General features: G+C 39.9%; 1 protein-coding gene across 1 annotated transcript; it reads right to left on the bottom strand.

Annotated features, from left to right (window-relative positions):
- Nucleotides 1-2,115: 2,115 nt before the first annotated feature.
- Nucleotides 2,116-3,162, bottom strand: LOC138089757 (trace amine-associated receptor 9). Its single transcript, XM_068985295.1, has one exon. The coding sequence runs from the start codon at nucleotides 3,160-3,162 to the stop codon at nucleotides 2,116-2,118; it is 1,047 nt and encodes a 348-aa protein (XP_068841396.1).
- Nucleotides 3,163-19,985: the final 16,823 nt, after the last annotated feature.

The following is a 19,985-nucleotide window of genomic DNA, read 5'->3' as shown; positions in this document are numbered from 1 at the left end:
ACATCTTTGCAATAACTGTCTACTTCCATCTTCAGGGTGTCTTGTTCCAAATACATCCAAGGCTCTGCAGCAATTTTGTATGCAGCTAGCCAAGAAGTTAATCTATTACTTGTATAAATAAATTAGATGTAGAAGAAAGGAGTGGTGCTGAGGTCATCACTGAGATAGTTTGGGGGTAAATAACCAAGTGTTGTGTTCTTTTCAATCAAAAGACTTTTATGAAGAACTTCTAGGAGAGTAGAAAAATAAACAATGTATTCTTCTAGGAGAGTAGAAAAATAAACAATGTATCCTTCATTCATAAATGTGAATAAGAGCTTAGAAACATCACTGGACAGTATTTATTTTTGCAATCAGTTCATCCAATGATCACACTCTACAAACTGCAAGTGAATGCAACAGTATATTTATATATATTTTTTAAGTCCCCGAGATCGTTTTCCTCATTATATATGAGTGTCACTGTCAGTTTACACTGGCAATTAACACACATTTCTATGAGGACAACATTATTGATTCACTATTGAAGGGACACAGCTTTGAGCTCTTCTCCAGAGAGAATGTGAGGGACCTTAATTACGATCATTTGAAAGGTGACCAGTAGACCTGTTTGGTGACATCATGTCTGAACCAGATAGGTGTTCTGCATGAAGACTCCGTATTCTCTTCATCCTCCTTTATCTTTATTTTTTCTCTCTGAAATACTGTCAGCTCTATTTGAAAGGTATTAATTCATAAATGTAAACTAGCTTAACCTTGTATAAAGTATTTCACAAAGCTTTTTTTTAATAAGACATATAACATACAAAATTTATGTAACTCTGTTTAGCTGTCTCTTCTTTTCATCTCATTAAACAAGTTTGTTATAGAATAGTCTGCGAAAATGAGTTACCTAAATAAAGATTTAAGGCTGTGGTTCAAAGATTTAAGAAGGCAAATCACCTTATTCTTGGTTTTTTCAAATTTTTCTCCATCTTAAACACTTGACATACATGTTTAATTAAAATGAATTAAAATTCATGTGAATAAGAAATGTTATCAGATGAGAAAACTAACAATCTTGCTACTTGCTATTTTGAAATAATCCTTGTTTATATCTGGGTAATTCAGCTGTTATTATAATTCAGGTAATGTATACCTCCAAATACAATGTCTAATACAAACAATGAACTCAAAAGTAGAACAAAATGTTCATTTGAATTAGCATTTGGTGGCTCAAACAGTCAAGAATCTGCCTGCAATGTGGGAGACCTGGGTTCAATCCCCAGATTGGGAAGATCCCCTGGAGAAAGGCATGGCAACCCACTCCAATGTTCTTGCCCGGAGAATCCCCACAGACAGAGGAGCCTGGCAAGCCATAGCGTAGCAAAGAGTCAGACATAACTGAGTGACTAAGCACATCACAGCTTATCCAGATTGTTAAAAAAGCAGTCCATCTCTTTGTCTACATGCTCATTTGACTGTAATAAACTATGTTCTCCAGCAGTAAAATGTTCTGTAATCATGTAATTACTGTACATGTTTTCTGTGAACCCAGTGTCCATAAAATGGAAAGTATGATTAGAATTTAGAAAACACAGAAATTCAATCTTTAATTCACTAGAAAATTTCCATTGCACCTTTTGCTTTTCCCCTTTTTCTAAAGTCCTTTTTAGATTAACACATTTCAAGAGTTTGTAATCTTACATTAACTTTTAAATAAAATATACTTTAAAAAAGATTTTTTTTGTTCCCCAAAATCTAATTTCAAGTTAGGTAGGATTTTTTTAGCCTCTATATATTTTGGACAACTTAACATTGGTAACAAGTATAAAAGAATCGACAAAATTCAAATTATTTGTAGAAACAATGAGAAATTTCAGAGGAAAAGGTAGAGAATCAGAAAAGCATAAAAGAATATGAAACGAGAGGCAACATTACTCATTTATCATTAAATTCTAAAATAAATGCCAAAATTCAACACATGAACACAACAAAATTTTGGAACAACTAACTTTTAAACATTAATGTCCTCCTGGTTGGCAAATGATTACACTTGCCTCTCTAGATCCAAATACTTAATTTTGCCCTTGACCTTACTTCCATGTTAGTTTTTAAGTTCCTGAAGCAACCTTGTTAATCTATGTCTGCTTCCTCAGAACATAAATTAACTGTGGATGAATCAACTCTTAAGACTTGGCCACTTATGATAAGCTTTATTGCCTTCCGAAACCATGGATAAAAGAAAGCATAAATCAAGGGATTCATAGCCGAATTATAATAAACACACCACACTAAAATCTCATAAACATAAGGAGGAGTTATAAAATTCATATAAGCATCGATCACAGCATCAATAACGTATGGAAGCCAAGAGACCAGAAAAGCTGCCACGGCAATACCCAGTGTTTTCGCGGCTTTTCTCTCTCTCTTTGCTACTCTTTCCTTGTAACTCTCTGAGGAGCACTGAGCTTGGCTGGCTGTACTTTCTATCTTCCTGGCCTGATATTTAGCCACCAAAAATATCTTACCGTATATAAACACCATGACAACAGTGGGTATAAAGAATAGGAGAAAACAGAGTAGAACCCAATTTTGATTCAGTGGAGCCTGGCAGCCTCCTACACAGGTGAGAGCAACTACTAGGTCCTCAATCCCTTCCTCATTGGCCCCCGTGTAAAAGATAGAAAAACTGTATGTGACAGAAAAGAACCAAGAGAGAACAATGCATATTCCTGAAACAGAGACCGTAAACTTGGTAGGATAGGTCAGAGGGTCAGTAACAGCAATGTATCTATCGATCGAGATACAGCATAAATGAAATAAAGAAGCAAAACAGAAGGAAGTATCGAAACAAGTATGAAATTTACAGTAGCTCTCCCCAAAGTACCAGCAGCTCTCCACCGACCTCACTGTGCTGAAGGGCATCACAGTCACTCCCACCAAGAAGTCCGCACAGGCCAGAGATGCAATCAGAAAGTTAGTGGGAGTGTGCAGCTGTTTGAAGTGAAGAATAGCAATAATGACCAGTACGTTTCCAAACACGGCCAGCACAGCCCCCAAACCAAGGACTGCATATAGAACTGCCCGAGGACCTGGTGAGTAAGGCGTCTTAACACAGGACCCATTCACGTTCTGGTAGCAGAGTTCCACAGCTTCAGCTTGGGAGAAATTGTTCACCATTGCCTTCTTTGGAAGAGTTTAGGGTTCTCCAATTCCCTATTTCAGCAATGGAAAACAAGAAGGAGATGGCAATTTTAAAAGCTTCTGGAAGAAGGAAAATTTTCTGGTTAAAATAAATGAAAGTTAGTAACTTTTCTCCCATTTGGGGGAGAATAGGAACTCTAACCTCTTGGTCTTTTCAAAAACTATTCCCAAGCTTTTAATATAATTAGATGGGGAATTTGTTGCAGAGAGTCATTAAAATACAGTCAGCATTCTTAGTCCAGTGATACATTTTATATAATGTAATTAGTTAATGGTTAGAAAGTCCCTTTTGTGTGTGTTACTTTACCTTTTGAAATCTTGCCTGTAACCTCCTGAGCTGAGAACTGATTAGGCTAACAGGAGCTGAATGGTATCTAATAAGTCATCTCCCCTGAGTAGTCCACCAGTAATGATAAACTGTACTTCATTTTTTCAAGAAGGAAGAAGTAAATTACATCTCCTTCAAATTACAGCCTCAAAAATCCCTGTAGTATAGGGTGTAAAGACTAAGGAAATATTTACTCATAACTTGCTAAACTTATTTGGAGAGTGTATTTCCTCCACTGGTTATATTTTCAGAGTTTGTGGGGTTTTTGATTTTGTTTTTTTTTTTTTGTATTCCTCCGCGATTTGGACTGCTTGAGATGATTTGGAGAACTATTCTTCCGAAATTGCTACTAATATATAAGCAGTATATAAGTATTTTGTGGCTAACAATCAGTTTTCAGTTCAGTTCAGTTCAGTCGCTCAGTCGTGTCCGACTCTTTGCGATCCCATGAACTGCAGCACGCCAGGCCTCCCTGTCCATCACCAACTCCCAGAGTTCACTCAAACTCACATCCATCGAGTCGGTGATGCCATCCAGCCATCTTGTCCTCTGTCGTCCCCTTCTCCTCCTGCCCTCAATCTTTCCCAGCATCAGTGTTTTTTCAAATGAGTCAGCTCTTCGCATCATGTGGCCAAAGTATTGGAGTTTCAGCTTCAGCATCAATCCTTCCAAGGAACACCCAGGACTGATCTCCTTTAGGATGGACTGGTTGGATCTCCTTGCAGTCCAAGGGACTCTCAAGAGTCTTCTCCAACACCACAGTTCAAAAGCATCAATTTTATGCTCAGATTTCGTTATAGTCCAACTCTCAAACCATACATGACCACTGGAAAAACCATAGCCTTGACTAGACAGACCTTTGTTGACAAAGTAATGGCTCTGATTTTTAATATGCTGTCTAGATTGGCCATAACTTTCCTTCCAAGGAGTAAGTGTCTTTTAATTTCATGGCTGCAATCACCATCTGCAGTGATTTTGGAGCCCCAAAAAATAAAGTCTGACACTGTTTCCACTGTTTCCCCACCTATTTGCCACGAAGTGATGGGACCAGATGCCATGATCTTCATTTTCTGAATGTTAAGCTTAAGCCAACTTTATCACTCTCCTCTTTCACTTTCATCAAGAGGCTCTTTAGTTCGTCTTCACTTTCTGCCATAAGGGTAATGTCATCTGCATATCTGAGGTTATTGATATTTCTCCCGGCAATCTTGATTCCAGCTTGTGCTTCCTCCAGCCCAGCGTTTCTCATGATGTACTCTGCATATAAGTTAAATAAGCAAGGTGACAATATACAGCCTTGACGTACTCCTTTCCTGATTTGGAACCAGTCTGTTGTTCCATGTCCAGTTCTAACTGTTGCTTCCCAACCTGCATACAGGTTTCTCATGAGGCAGGTCAGGTGTTCTGGTATGCCCATCTCTTTCAGTCTAAAATCAGTAAGATTGTTTAAAATACACAATAACTCACCTAGCCCTTCACCTTTCATCCTTAAAACAGAGTCCTATGTAACTCCTGGAATGGTCTGGGCTAGGATGGGGAGGTGGTTAGATTAGCTACCTCTCTGGTGGGAATGGATTCATTCAAAGGCATCCAAAATTCAAGGAGATACAAAGTTTGTTTCTCCCAGTGTTTGTTTTTATTTGATTATTTCTATGCTGAAGAATACAGCTTCAGACACTTTACAGAAGTCACCAAACAATTTAGTTCAGTTCATTCTCTCAGTTATGTCCGACTCTTTGCAACCCCATGGACTGCAGCATGCCAAGCTTCCCTGTCCATCACCAACTCCCAGAGCTTGCTCAAACTCATGTCCATTGAGTTGGTGATGCCATCCAGCCATCTCATCTTTTGTCATTCCCTCCTCCTCTTGCCTTCAATCTTTCCCAGCATCAGGGTCTTTTCCAACGAGTGAGTTCTTTGCATCAGGTGGCCAAAGTTTTGGCACTTTAGCTTCAGCATCAGTCCTTCCAAAGAAGATTCAGGACTGATTTCCTTTAGGATGAACTGGTTGGATCTCCTTGCAGTCCAAGGGACTCTCAAGAGTCTTCTCCAACACCACAGTTCAAAAGCATCAATTCTTCAGTGCTCAGCCTTCTTTATGGTCCAACTCTCATATCTATACGTGACTACTGGAAAAACCATAGCCTTAACTAGATGGATATTTGTCCATAATGTCTCTGCTTTTTTAATATGCTATCTAGGTTTGTCGTAGTTTTTCTTCCAAGAAGCAAGTGTCTTTTAATTTCATGCTGCAGTCATCATCTGCAGTGATTTAGGAGCCCAAGAAAATACAGTCTGTCCCTGCTTCCATTGTCTCCCCATCTATTTGCCAGGATTGGTGGGACCAGATGCCATGATCTTCATTTTTCTAGTGTTAAGTTTAAACCAGTTTTTCACTCTCCTCTTTCACACTCATCGAGGCTCTTTAGTTCCTCTTTGCTTTTTGCCATAAGGGTGGTGTCATCTGCATATCTGAGGTTATTGATATTTCTCCCAGCAATCTTGATTGCAGCTAATGCTTCATCCAGTCCAGCATTTTGCAGGATGTACTCTGGATATAAGTTAAATAAGCAGGATGACAATATACAGCCTTGATGTATCCTTTCTCAATTTGGAACCACTCCATTTTTCCATATCTGGTTCTAACTGTTGCTCTTTCACCTGCATGCAGATTTATCATGAGGCAGGTCAGGTGTTCTGGCATTCCCATCTCTTGAAGAATTTTCCAGTTTGTTGTGATCCACACAGTCAAACGCTTCAGCATACTCAGTGAAGTAGAAGTAGATGTTTTTCTGGAATTCTGATGCTTTTTTGTTATCCAATGGATGTTGGCAATTTGATCTCTAGTTCCTCTGCATTTTCGAAATCCAGCTTGAACATCTGGAAGTTCACGGGTCATGAACTGTTGAAGCCCAGCTTGGAGAATTTTGTGCATTACTTTGCTAGTATGTGAGATCAGTGCAATTGTGTGGTAGTTTGAGCATTCTTTAACATTGCCTTTTTTGGGGATTGGAATGAAAACTGACCTTTTCCAGTCCTGTGGCCATGGCTGAGTTTTCCAAATTTGCTGGCCTATTGAGTGCAGCACTTTCACAGCATCATCTTTCAGGATTTGAAATAGCTCAGCTGGAATTCCATCACCTCCTCTAGCCTTGTTCGTAGTGATGCTTCCTAAGGCCCACTTTACCTCACATTCCAGGATGTCTGGCTCTAGGTGAGTGATCACACCGTCATGGTTATCTGGGTTATGAAGATCTTTTTTGTATAGTTCTTCTGTGTATTCTTGCCATCTCTTCTTAATATCGTCTGCTTCTGTTAGGTCCATACCATTTCTGTCCTTTATTGTGCCCATCTTTGCATGAAATATTCCCTTGGTATCTCTAATTTTCTTGAGAGCTCTAGTCTTTCCCCTTCTATTGTTTTCCTCTATTTCTTTGCATTGATCACTTTAGAAGGCTTTCTTATCTCTCCTTGCTATTCTTGGAACTTCGCATTCAAATGGATATATCTTTCCTTATCCCCTTTGCCTTTCGCTTCTCTTCTTTTCTCAACTATTTGTAAGGCCTCCTCAGACAATCATTTTGCCTTGTTTGCACTTCTTCTTCATAGGGATGGTTCTGATCACCATGTCCTGTACAATGTTATGAACCTCCATCCATAGTTCATCAAGCACTCTATCAGATCTAATCCTTTGAATCTATTTATCACTTCCACTGTGTAATCATAAGGGATTTGATTTAGGTCATACCTGAATGGTCTAGTGGTTTTCCCTACTTTCTTCAATTTCAGTCTGAATTTAGCAATAAGGAGTTCATGATCTGAGCTACAGTCAGCTCCTGGTCTTGCTTTTGCAGACTGTGTAGAGATTCTCCTTCTTCAGCTGTAAAGGATATAATCAATCTGATTTCCGTATTGACCATCTGGTGATGTCCATGTGTAGAGTCATCTCTTATGTTGTTGAAAGAGGGTATTCGCTATGACCAGTGCATTCTCTTGGCAAAACTCTGTTATCCTTTGCTATGCTTCATTTTGTACTCCAAGGCCAAACTTGCCTGTTACTCCAGGTATCTCTTGACTTCCTACTTCTGCATTCTAGTCTCCTATGATGAAAAGGACATCTTTTTTTTTTTTTTTTTTTTGGTGTTAATTCTGGAAGGTCTTGTAGGTTTTCTTAGAACCATTCAACTTCAGCTTCTTCTGCATTAGTGGTTGGGACATAGACTTGAATTACTACCTTGAGAACCCCATGAAGAACACCAAACAATAGTAACTATTTTTAACTTCATTTAACCATGAAAAGTTACAACCTTGAACCTGAATCTTAATTTAACTAGAGACTAGATTACTTACTTTAGTGCCATCATACCATCGGCTTTCCAGGTGGCTCAGTGGTAAAGAATCTCCCTGTCAGTGCAGGAAACACAGGAGATGTGGGTTCGATCCCTGAGTTTGGAAGATTCCCTCAAGAAGAAAATGGCAACCCACTCCAGTATTCTTCCCTGGAAAACTCCATGGACAGAGGAGCCTGGCATGATACAGTCCAAGGGACCACAAAGAGTTGGACACAACTGAGTGAATGAGCACACACAGCACACGTATCTCATACCATAGATTTGGCCTCTGTTGAAAGTGCAGGTTCTTAAAAAAAGCTGGGTGAACACACTTGTGTATATGTGTATCTTTTATCTACATGTCTATACTCTGCAGTTAGTAAGCTTTGCTAATCTATGAATTATAAACATATATGTGTGGTGCTGCTGCTAAGTCGCTTCAGTCATGTCCAATTCTGTGCGACCCCATAGAGACGGCAGCCCACCAGGCTCCCCCGTCCCTGGGATTCTCCAGGCAAGAACACTGGAGTGGGTTGCCATTTCCTTCTCCAATGCATGAAAGTGAAAAGTGAAAGTGAAGTCACTCAGTTGTGTCCAACCCTCAGCCACCCCATGGACTGCAGCCTTCCAGGCTCCTCCATCCATGGGATTTTCCAGGCAAGAGTACTGGAGTGGGGTGCCATTGCCTTCTCCATATATGTGTGGTATGTGGGTATATATGTCTGTGGCATTTTCAGGCCTTACTAGTCCTTGAGTTTTAAATCAATTCATTTTTACTTTGATTTCTCAAGTTTATACTTATTTAAGTTCTGGTTTACTGGCATAAATCTAAGTCTCCTCCTCAGAACAGATCTCATAGTTACTCCTCGGATTCCCAAGGTAGGTGCATGCATGTACTCATAAGCCAGTTTACCCAATAAAATGACCATTTCACACTTCCATGTTTCCATCTTCTGCCACATAATCGAGAAATCGTTTATTTAACAAAAGTATAAATTATGATGCTTGAAATCTAAATCCCTGAAATAGTAAAGGCATAAGGGATTGAGGCATCTTAACTCCTTATTTCTTGGCAGGTCTTTCTTACTGATCTATTTCGAGGGTAGTCTCCCGTCTTTGACACTTTCATTTTTCCCTGTACTCTGCTGCCCCTTAGTGGTCACTGTCGGCAATACTGGGCTGACCAAACAAGATTAAGTTAAAGCCCAGAAAGTAAGTTTATTCAAAAACGTCACCACCCAAACCCCTCCCCAAAATAAGCTCCACATCAAACACTTTGAAAAGAGTCTCTGCCGTGACTCAGATGATAAAGAATCCACCTGCAGTGCAGGAGACCCAGATTTGATCCCTGGGTTGGGAAGATCCCCTGGAGAAGGGAATGGCAACCTACACCAGTATTCTTGCCTGGAGAATTCCAGGTTCCAGAGGAACCTGGCTGACTGCAGTCCATGGTGCTGCAAAGAATCAGACACGATATAGCAACTGAACGACAAACACTTTGAAAGCGTGACAGCTAGAGACTATCCATTTTCTTCCTTCCAAGCTACCCCTCCATACAAACAAGTCAAAGAAAGATTTTTGAACTTGTCTTCATGTTCAAAATCATGTGAGGTGCTTAAGATTTCAGGCCTTGTACCTAGAAGTTCTAGGACTGTGGTGTAGTGTGTTTTTTTAAGTCATGCACCACAAATGATTCCGGCATTCCACAGAACATTTCTTGAGGAACTCTGCCCGAGGGGAAAGTAGCCCTAGTAGAATGGAAAATGCTCTCAACTCAATCAGAAAAATCAGGTCCATTCTTTCCACTCACACTTGCTAAGCACTTTCTAGAGCCAGGCATCCATGTTTGATGCTAAGAATGCAGATAAAAGTCACAACCCCTAACCTGCTCATGGTCTAGTTTGGGAGAGGCCAAGCAAACAATTACAGAGCTCTGAGATAAGAACTCTGGAGAGAGGGAGGAGGAGCATTCCAGGGAACAAGGAAGGGGTGAGGGGAGGTCCCTGGGAGAGCCAGGCTGATGTTTTTATTGTAGAATGTTCTCCAGTCAGAGACTCTGAAGTGAGTAAGGACAGATTGTATTCAAGTTCCTAATTTCTCTCACCCTGAACCCATCTTCAAACTCTCTGGGTTTCAATTTGTTATAAGAAAAAGACATTATACACATGTCGATTTATACATGTGGTTTTACATACATGTTTAGCTGTTTCTGGCACTTTTCACTTTTACTTGACAGTGTGCTTACAGTTTACACTAGTGACGGTGTTTCTAATAGGTACAGTGACCTCAAGATGTTATTCACTGTCTCCAAATACCTCCCACCCAATGTTTTACGATCCTATATACGTATGTGATCCAGATGCCTTAGGAAGAACAGTTGGCTGTTCTTTCGAATAAACCAAGGTCCTAACTGTTTTGTTGTTAAATTGTGTCTGACTCTTTTGCGACCCCATGGACTGTAGCCCACCAGGCTCCTCTGTCCATGGGGTTTCCAGGGCAAGAGTACTGGAGTGAGTTGCCATTTCCTTCTCCAGGGGATCTCCCTGACCCAGGGATTGAACCTGCACCTCTTGCATGCATCTTGTGCACTGAAGGCAGATTCTTTACTACTGAGCCCCCAGGGAAGCCCAAGGTCCTAATGGCTCATTGTATTTCATTATTAATTCATAATAATCTACCAAATAGAAAGCTATAATGCATTTTTGTTTGGTCTGATCATTGATCATGGCACTTCAGTGAATCCCAAGGAAAGTCCAAATGGAAAATAAAATGAGATAACGTGAGATGAGGGGAGATGAGATGAACAGAGAGCAAGAGGCAAATGATAGATAAACAAAGGAAAAGATGAAGGAAACAGAAAGAGAAGTGATTCCCTGTCCCCACTGTACATTTCAGTATCTCTTCCTCTTTCACATCCCAGCATCACAAAAACCTCCTCCTCCTGAGATCTTTCCTGAAGCAAGGTCAACATCTATGCACACTGTTTTAATCTTGGCCGTAACTCTTACAGTAGCAAGAACACGTACAGAGTACATCCCTGTGCTAGGTGCTCTCACAAATGTTTTACATTGTTAACTCATTTAATCATTAAAACAACTGTATGAGGCAATATGATTTCTACTTGACATGTGAAAATAGAAGTACACAAACTTTGAGTAACTTATGCAAATTTAGGGAAAATGGGTGGCAAAACTAGAATTTCAACAAACCTGTGTCTTTGTCTTCAACTCTTTCTGTGACTGTCTGAAGACAGCTTTTTACTCCCTTTCTCTACCTCTTTAATTCAGTGGCTTGTGAAAAAATGAGGCATCGAAATTATATTGATGACTTCAACAAGGAAAAAAGAACGTGGAGGGGAAATGCGTTAGCAAGTTTTGAGGAGAATACCCATTGAAGGTCATAACTAACAATATTCAAAGCCACGGCTCAGCTGGATTATTTCCTAAACTGTAAACTGAGTAACTATTATAAGAATTTCTTCAATGTTTTTAACATGTACACTTTTTCTTTAACAGTTTTCAATAATCTTCCATTCTAATTAACACGAGATTTTTTAAATTGAGATATAATTGGTGTAATGGTATAACTGACATATACCATTTTATTCGTTTTAAGTGTGCAACATAATGATTTGAGATAAGTACATACTGTGAGGTAACTACTAGAATAAGTTTAGTTAACAACCATCACCACACTTACTGAATAGCTACAATTATTTTACTGTGATGGGAACGTTTAAGATCTGTTCCCTTAGGAACTTCCAAATATACATTACACTATTTTCAACTATAGTCACCATATTGTACATTATATTTCCAGGACTTTATTTTGTAGTTGGAAGTTTGTACCATTTGACAGGTAAGAAAACTGAGGCACAGAGAAGGTAAGTGAGTTGTCCAAGACTACACACCTTTAAGTGCTAGAGCTGGGGCTTGAGCCCAGGCAGCCTGATTCCAAACAGCATACTCTTAACCACCACACGATGGTCTTCCTTTCCCTTGCCTTTATTAAAGCTGCACTGCTGTCTGTGTGCAAACATCCTTAGGGAATTCCATTGACAGATATTTATTTTGTTCCCAAATGCTTGACACTTAAAATCATATTGTGATATGTCGTTTCAACACACTTGTCCAGGCATTTCCTCAGGATAGATTTCTAAAGGCGGTGTTGATGGGCTGAAGAGTTAGTACATTGCATTTAAAAGTTTGCAGAAAGGGTGTGTCGATTTATAAAGCTGCCGCACTGTAAGAGTGTCCATTTCCCCATATATCTACCTGTTCGCACTATGTAGTATCATTCCTATATGCCCAGTCTCTCATGTGAGACAGTGTAGAGCCCTTTTTTACACAGGTAAGACTCATAGATGCCCTCCTTGTTTATTTATCACAAGGTGGGACAGACTAGATCAAATTCCCATTCTTAGCCTCATAAATGATTGGCTGAACTTCTAGTCTCTACAAATCAATCAGAACAAAATGCTAATTGAGTTCAAACAACGGTTAAGATTCCATCTTTCCCTCAGGTGCCTGAACTTTGGTCTATGGCCAGCCCCTCCCTACAAATGGCCAGCCCCTCCCTAACAGCCTCTCCTGAGAAAGGACAGGCCTCAGGAGAAAACACTTTCTAATCTTGTCACTCCCTTTCATTCCAAGTCCTGACACCTAGTTCTTCTTAGCCTGGTTTCCTCCTCTCTAGTAAAGAAACAGAGAAGGCAATGGCACCCCACTCCAGTACTCTTGCCTAGAAAATCCCATGGACAGAGGAGCCTGGTAGGCTGCAGTCCATGGGGTTACTACTAGTTGGACACGACTGAGCGACTTCCCTTTCACTTTTCACTTTCCTGCATTGGAGAAGGAGATGGCAACCCACTCCAGTGTTCTTGTCTGGAGAATACCAGGGACGGGGGAGCCTGGTGGGCTTCCGTCTATGGGGTCACACAGAGTTGGACATGACTGAAGCGACTTAGCAGCAGTAGCGGCAGTGAAGAAACGGCCTATTACCTAACACCCGAGACCTTAGAGATCTTGTGATCTAAAGGCTCTCCTCACTGCAACAGCTCCTTTCTCTCCACTGCAATAACTTTCAAGGAAATTCCCTTTTCACTAAGTCCAGATTTGTTTTTTAACAGGTCAAAACAACAACCACAAAACAGCTTGCTTTATTTTGCTTTTCCTTTTGTACTTTTGTTGGCTTTTCAAGTATGGTTATTGGCTATTTTGATTTCTTCTCCTGCAGTTTAAAAACTTTTCCAGATTTGCTCAGTCTCAGGTAATTTCAGCCATTTGTTTCCAGGAGATCCAACCACTAGGAACAGTCCAACACAGCTGTGTCTCTTTGCCTCCCAACCATGAGTCTAGGTTTCTGCAGAGCTTCTAGTCTCTACATGCAAAGTTACCGAAATTTTGGTTTGCTGATGTGGCTTCCTGGGCAGGAATGTCTCTATGTTGGACTTAGAAATGCATCTCAACACTGCTAAGAGACTGGACCTCAATTATTCCCACCATAAAAAGAAATGGTGATCACATGACGTAACAGAGGTCTTAGCTAATGTCACAATGGCAATCATAGTGCCATACAAAAATGTATCAAGTCAACATGTTGTACACCTTAAACTTACACATTATGTGTCAGACATATTTCAATTATCAAAAAAGCTTTAGTACATAAAATTTTGCCTTAGGCTCTCCTTTTTGGGAAGCTTGGACTAAGACTCTTCTGTGAGTTTTCTATTCTGAGCTTCTGCTACTTTTTCTAATGTGATGTCTTAAGTTGGGGTCTCTAGATGCAGAAACTGAACTGGGGTACAAGAGAAGGTGAGAAGAAAGTGTAGAAGAGAAAGAGAATAAGGAAAGGAGGATGAGCCAGGGGCAAAGCTAGGAATGTGGTCTCAGCTAGAGACTAGCTTCAGTCCATCCCATAGGAGCACAGCTTGCACCAGAGAATCAGTTCTACCACAGCTCCAGGAGTTCAGTTCAGTCAGTCATTGACTGAGTCTATGGGATCAGGGCATGCGAACTTCTGAAGGGAGCAGCTCATCTTGAGTCAAGGGTAGCTCTCCAGAGAAGGCAGTCGTGATTTGTTGTAAGCCAATACAGCCACTGAGGTTTGGTTCCAGTAGCAGTTAAAGGGAATTTGATTGGAGAATCAATAGCCTCCTCCATATGAGGTTTGTCTTTCTTATAAGTGATGACGCTGTGAACCATTTGTGCTAGAATTTGCACATATTTTCTGTTCATTTGTCATTCTCTTTAATTGTGTTCATGATTTTAATAAAGAACTTATAAATTTTTCTGTGAAGATAATCAGCACCCCAAAATAGAGACTACTTTGGTGCAAAGAATATTTTAAGCTGAAAGCATTTGAGATTCAACAGATGCAAAGAAAGAAGAAGAAAAAGAAAGCTTTCTCAAAGCTTCTCTTATCTGTTTAAAAGTAGTAAATTCTGGGAAATTGGACTGCTGTAAAATTCCTCTTCGGGGCATATCTACTCCAAGAATGGGGAACTCAGCTACGTGCATGCATGCCGTGCGTGCTGAGTCACTTCAGTAGTGTCCCACTCTGTGTGACCGTATGGACTATATTGTTATTGTTTAATCATTAGGTCATGTCCGAGTCTTCTGTGACCCATGGACTGTAGCCTGCCAGTCCTCTGCCATGGGATTTCCCAAGCAAAAATACTGGAGTTGCCATACCCTTCCCCAGGGGATCTTCCCAACCCAGGGACTGAACCCGCATCTCTCATATCTCCTGCATTGGCAGGCGAGTTCTTTTCCCACTGAGCCAATTGGGAAGCTTTATGGGCTGTAAACCTACCCCAAGTCCCTTCCTCAAAGGAGTTTTAGTTTTAAGACCATTTATGCCTATGTAGGGGCTTCCCTTGTGGCTCAGAGTTTAAAGCGCATGCCTGCAATGAGGGAGACCCGGGTTCCATCCCTGGGTCAGGAAGATCCCCTGGAGAAGGAAATGGCAACCCACTCCAGTATTCTTGCTTGAAGAAGCCAATGGAGGGAGGAGCCTGGTAGGCTACAGTCCACAGGGTTGCAAAGAGTCAGACACGACTGAGCTACTTCACTTTCACTTTCGTGCCTATGTAGACAAATATTAACCCAAACTTTTCTACCACCAGTCTGTTCTCCTAAAAACCTATTTGTCTTTCCTAAAGAAATCTGGAAAAGGTCAGTTTTCATTCCAATCCCAAAGAAAGGCAATGAAAAGAATGCTCAAGTGAAGTGAAGTTGCTCAGTCATGTCCGACTCTTAGCAACCCCATGGACTGCAGCCTACCAGGCTCCTCCGTCCATGGGATTTTCTAGGCAAGAGTACTGGAGTGGGGTCCTATTTGCCTTTTCCAAACTGGAAAAGATCAGTTTTCATTCCAATCTCAAAGAAAGGCAATGAAAAGAATGCTCAAACTACTGCACAATTGTACTCATCTCACTTGCTGGGAGTGATTGGGGGCAGGAGGAGAATGGGACAACAGAGGATGAGATGGCTGGATGGCATCACCCACTTGATGGACGTGAGTTCAAGTGAACTCCGGGAGTTGGTGATGGACAGGGAGGCCTGGCGTGCTGCGATTCATGGGGTCACAAAGAGTGACTGAACTGAACTGAACTGAAAGAAACCTATTTGCTTTTCTAAGTTTTTCTCCTCCTTACCTTTCCCCTGTGGAGTTAAGCATATAAACTTTTGTTTCTATCTTTGTTTGTTAACATGTAACAAACCAGTAATTTCCTCTGTTTGCCCCAATATTCATGCAAACTAAACCTTTTGTCCTGTTAATCAGTCTTCTGTTAATTTAATTCACAAGGCCCAGCTGCTGAACCTAAAGTGTTAGTCTCTCAGTCCTGCCCAACTCTTTGGGATAGCATAGACTGTAGCCTGCCAGGCTCCTCTGTCCATGGAATTCTCCAGACAAGAATACTGGAGTGGGTAGCCATTCTCTTCTCCAGGGGATCTTCCTGACCCAGGTACTGAACCCCTGTCTCCTGCACTGTAGGCAGATTCTTTATCAGCTGAGGCACCAGGAAAGCCAAGAGAGTAAAGAGAAAGCTTTTTCTCTACTGCGCTGGGAGGGATTGGGGGCAGGAGGAGAAGGGGACGACAGAGGATGAGATGGCTGGATGGCATCACTGACTCGATGGACCTGAGTCTGAGTGAACTCCGGGAGTTGGTGATGGACAGGGAGGCCTGGCGTGCTGCGATTCATGGGGTCGCAAAGAGTCGGACACGACTGAGCGACTGAACTGAACTGAACTGACGTGTGTCGTAAATACAGATCATCCCATTCTGCTTTCCTTGCCTTTTTCACCCCAAGATAAAAGCAGTCATCAAGGTATATGGAATATAACATAAACCATAAACTTAGATCCACTCAAAGAAATGAAGAGATTCAGGAATGGAATATATGAAGGTAAAATAAATGTTTTTCTCATTTTAAATTGCTCTAAAATATGGATGACCATATTAAAACCATAAAATACATTATGTTTTTATAGCACATGTAAAAGTGAAATGCATGACAATAACAACACAAGGAAAGAGAGGGAGGATTTAGGAAAATATTACTATATTGTCCTTAGAAATATTACTTGAAGGTAGGCTCAAATTAATTTTTTTCTCTCTTTTTTTTTAAATTATGAAAGTATGACAACACATTTACAGGAGATTTGGAAAATACAGAAGAAAGTTACATATAATTTCATTACATATTATAATTTTTTAAGTAGATAAATTAATATTTTTAGTTGGAGTTTCAATATCAAACTCTCAAAAATTAATAGAATGAATAGACTGAAAAGTAGAAGGACATTAGTAGACCTGAAAAGCACTATGAACCAATTCAATGTAAAAAAGATTTAAATAATTTTCACACAAAAGTAGGATATAAATTCTTTTCAATTTCCCATAGACTATAATCTAGGAGACACTGGAACATATGCAGGGACATAAAATAAGGTGCAAAAATTTCATGGTCTAAAGGTATTGAAATCATGTGGAATCTGTTCTCTTATCACTGTGGAATTATGTTAGAAATCAACATAGAAAGATATCTGAAAATAACCCACATATTTTCAAGTACAATGTGACATTTACCAAGGCTCAAATTAATTTTTAAAATGGAAAGAAATATATGTCAATAAAGGAAATAAAATTATTAAAAATTCTTAATTAAACCCAGGGAAGAAAGCAAAAGGTGAACAAAAAAAGAATAAAAGGAACAAATAAGCAATTAACAGGATGGTAGACTTTAATTGAAACATCATAGATTTAACTCAAACATAGTTTAAATGTTAATGATCCATACATGTTGGTTTAAGATTAAGAGGAATTTGAAATAAAAAATACATTTATAACAGCATCCAAACAAATGAATACATTACATATGACTTACAAAATATGTTCAAGATTTGTATATGGAAAATGATAAAACACTTATTAAAAATAAATAAAAGAAAAGCTATATAAATGTAGAGATATACTGTGTTCATGAACTGAAGAGTTTCGGTTTTGTTAAGGTGTTAATTCTCTTTAACTAAGAAAGATTCCCTGGTGACTCAGATGGTAAAGAAACTGCTTGCAATACAGAAAACCAGGGTTCGATCCCTGGATCAGGAATATCTCCTGGAGTAGGAGATGGCAACTGACTCCAGTGTTCTTGCCTGGAGAATCCCATGGACAGAGGAGCCTGGCAGGCTACAGTCCACGGAATTGCAAAGAGTTGAACACGACTGAGCAATTAATTCTTTACTTTCACTTTCCTCTTCAATTGACTTTTGACTAGAGTGCTGTCTACTTAAGATTCACAACATGAGAGTTGCAAATTGAGTTTTATATGGGGGGAAATGAGGCCTGCTGACCGGGAGACAGCACCTCAGATAACTCTGAGAAACTGCTCCAAAGAGGCAGCAGGGGAGGACAGTATGTACGTGATTTTGTTGAAAGGAGAGTACATGCAATCAGGCCCATATTTTTCCAGAAGGCTTTTGCTAGTCTTATGAAACTTTCTGCTAGTCATGAGAAACAGTCATCACCATGAAGGATTTTAATGCTTTTCTAGATATGAGGAGCTACAAGAATTGGGCTCATAAAATCACCTCCTGAGAATATCTATCTGAAAACCCGTCCTGCCAGTTTTTCCCGAAGCACAGAGTGCCTCATTTCTCCATTACCCTGAACTCCTTTCAGAGGGATGTTGAAGGTCAGCAGCTACAGCAGGACATGATTTAGTCTTTGTAGAGGTAGAGACAAGTACCCATAGCACATGTCAATTTCTAGCTGACAGTGCAAAGGGAACTCAATGGAGAAAAAAGTCTTCTACAACTGATCCTGAAACAATTAGACATCCATATTTTAAAAAAAAGAAACCAAAACTTTGATATACATCTCATACGAAAATAAAAATTAATATGTATTGTAGATCTAAATGTAAAAGGTAAAACTATAAAACTTTAAGAAAACAATTTAGAAGAAAATCTGTGTAGTTCTCGATTTGGTAATGAAAAGATTCAACAACAGTAGCATAATTTATAGAAAGAAAAATTTGGCAAATTGGATTTTATAGAAAATAAAATTGTTTTCTCTGTGAAAGACACTGGAAAGAAAATAAAAAAGACAATAGGAGGAATATTTGCAAATGACACGTTTGTTACAGCCCCCAAAATATAAAGAACTCTCAAAACCCTACAATAGGGACACAATCTAACAACAAAAAAAATGGGCAAACGATTTGAACAGATACATCAGTAAAGAAGACATATGGATTTTAAATAAGCATATAAAAATGTTCAATATCATTAAGAAAATGAAATTAAAGCCACAGTGAGATGCCACTACACACCTATTGGTTTGGCGGTTTAGTCGCTAAGTTGTGTCTAACTCTTGTGATCCCATGGGCTGTAGCTTGCAGACTCCTCTGTCCATGGGATTTCCCAGGCAAGAATACTGGAGTGGGTCGCCATTTCCTTCTCCAGGGGATCTTCTTGACCTAGGGATCAAACCTGTATTTCCTATATCAAGGGCAGATTATTCACTGCTGAGCAACCAGGGAAGCCTATACATCTATTAGAATAGACACAATTAAAAAAGAAAATCTAACAATATCAAAGGTTGACAAGGAATTAGAGCAAAAGAAATTCTCATTCATTGCTGGTGGGAATGCAAAATTATATGACCACTTTAGAAAACAATTTGGCAGTTTCTTATAAAATTAAACATATACAACCCAACAATACCACTTCTAGATATTTACCTAAGTGAATTGAGAACAAGTACGTTTATCTAAACCTGCACACATATATGAGTTTTATTTGTAATTGCCCCAAATTGGAAACAACCAATAGGTGACAGATAGTGTTACATAATGACAATGGAATGCTACTTAGCCATAGGAAAGACCAAACTATTGATTCATACAATAGTGTGCATGTATTTTAAAGGCATGCTGCCAAATGCCAGAAGGCAGACTCCTATGATTCCTTCTCCCAACCTTACACAATCCCTCAACCCTGCCCATTCCAGGCACTTTTATTTCTAAGAAGTACATTTGAGGGCATGTGGCAATCATGGTGATGACATGAAGCCTGAAGTAATGTTTTCAGATTTGTGCTTCAAATATTCAGTGCTGGCTTTGAGAATAATGATGTTGAGTGGAGTGGAGGGACAGATGCTGGTGGATTGGGACACAGACCATGAGAGACAGAGATAAGAGGCCACCTATTGACAATATTTAGGAGGTAAAATTAGAAATGAACATACCACTTGTCATGCTGTTATGCTGTAATTGTCCATGTAAGATTTCTCTGGGATGCCTATTAGCTCTATGTTTAAAAGTGAGAGCAAAATCTGCTCTGTCCTTGGCATTTAAGTAGGCACAGGGTGGTCTTAGAAAACAAAGAGACTGCCAAGAAAGGTGCTGCTAAGCTGCTAAGTCACTTCAGTCGTGTCCAACTCTGTGCAACCCCATAGACGGCAGCCCACCAGGCTCCCCTGTCCCTGGGATTCTCCAGGCAAGAACCCTGGAGTGGGTTGCCATTTCCTTCTCCAATGCAGGAAAGTGAAAAGTGAAAGTGAAGTCGCTCAGTCGTATCCGACCCTCAGCAACCCCATGGACTGCAGCCCTCCAGGCCCTGTCGTCTATGG

This window comes from Capricornis sumatraensis, chromosome 13, assembly GCF_032405125.1.
Source record: "Capricornis sumatraensis isolate serow.1 chromosome 13, serow.2, whole genome shotgun sequence".
NCBI lineage: Eukaryota > Metazoa > Chordata > Mammalia > Artiodactyla > Bovidae > Capricornis > Capricornis sumatraensis.
This window is presented reverse-complemented; position numbering and strand designations above follow the sequence as displayed.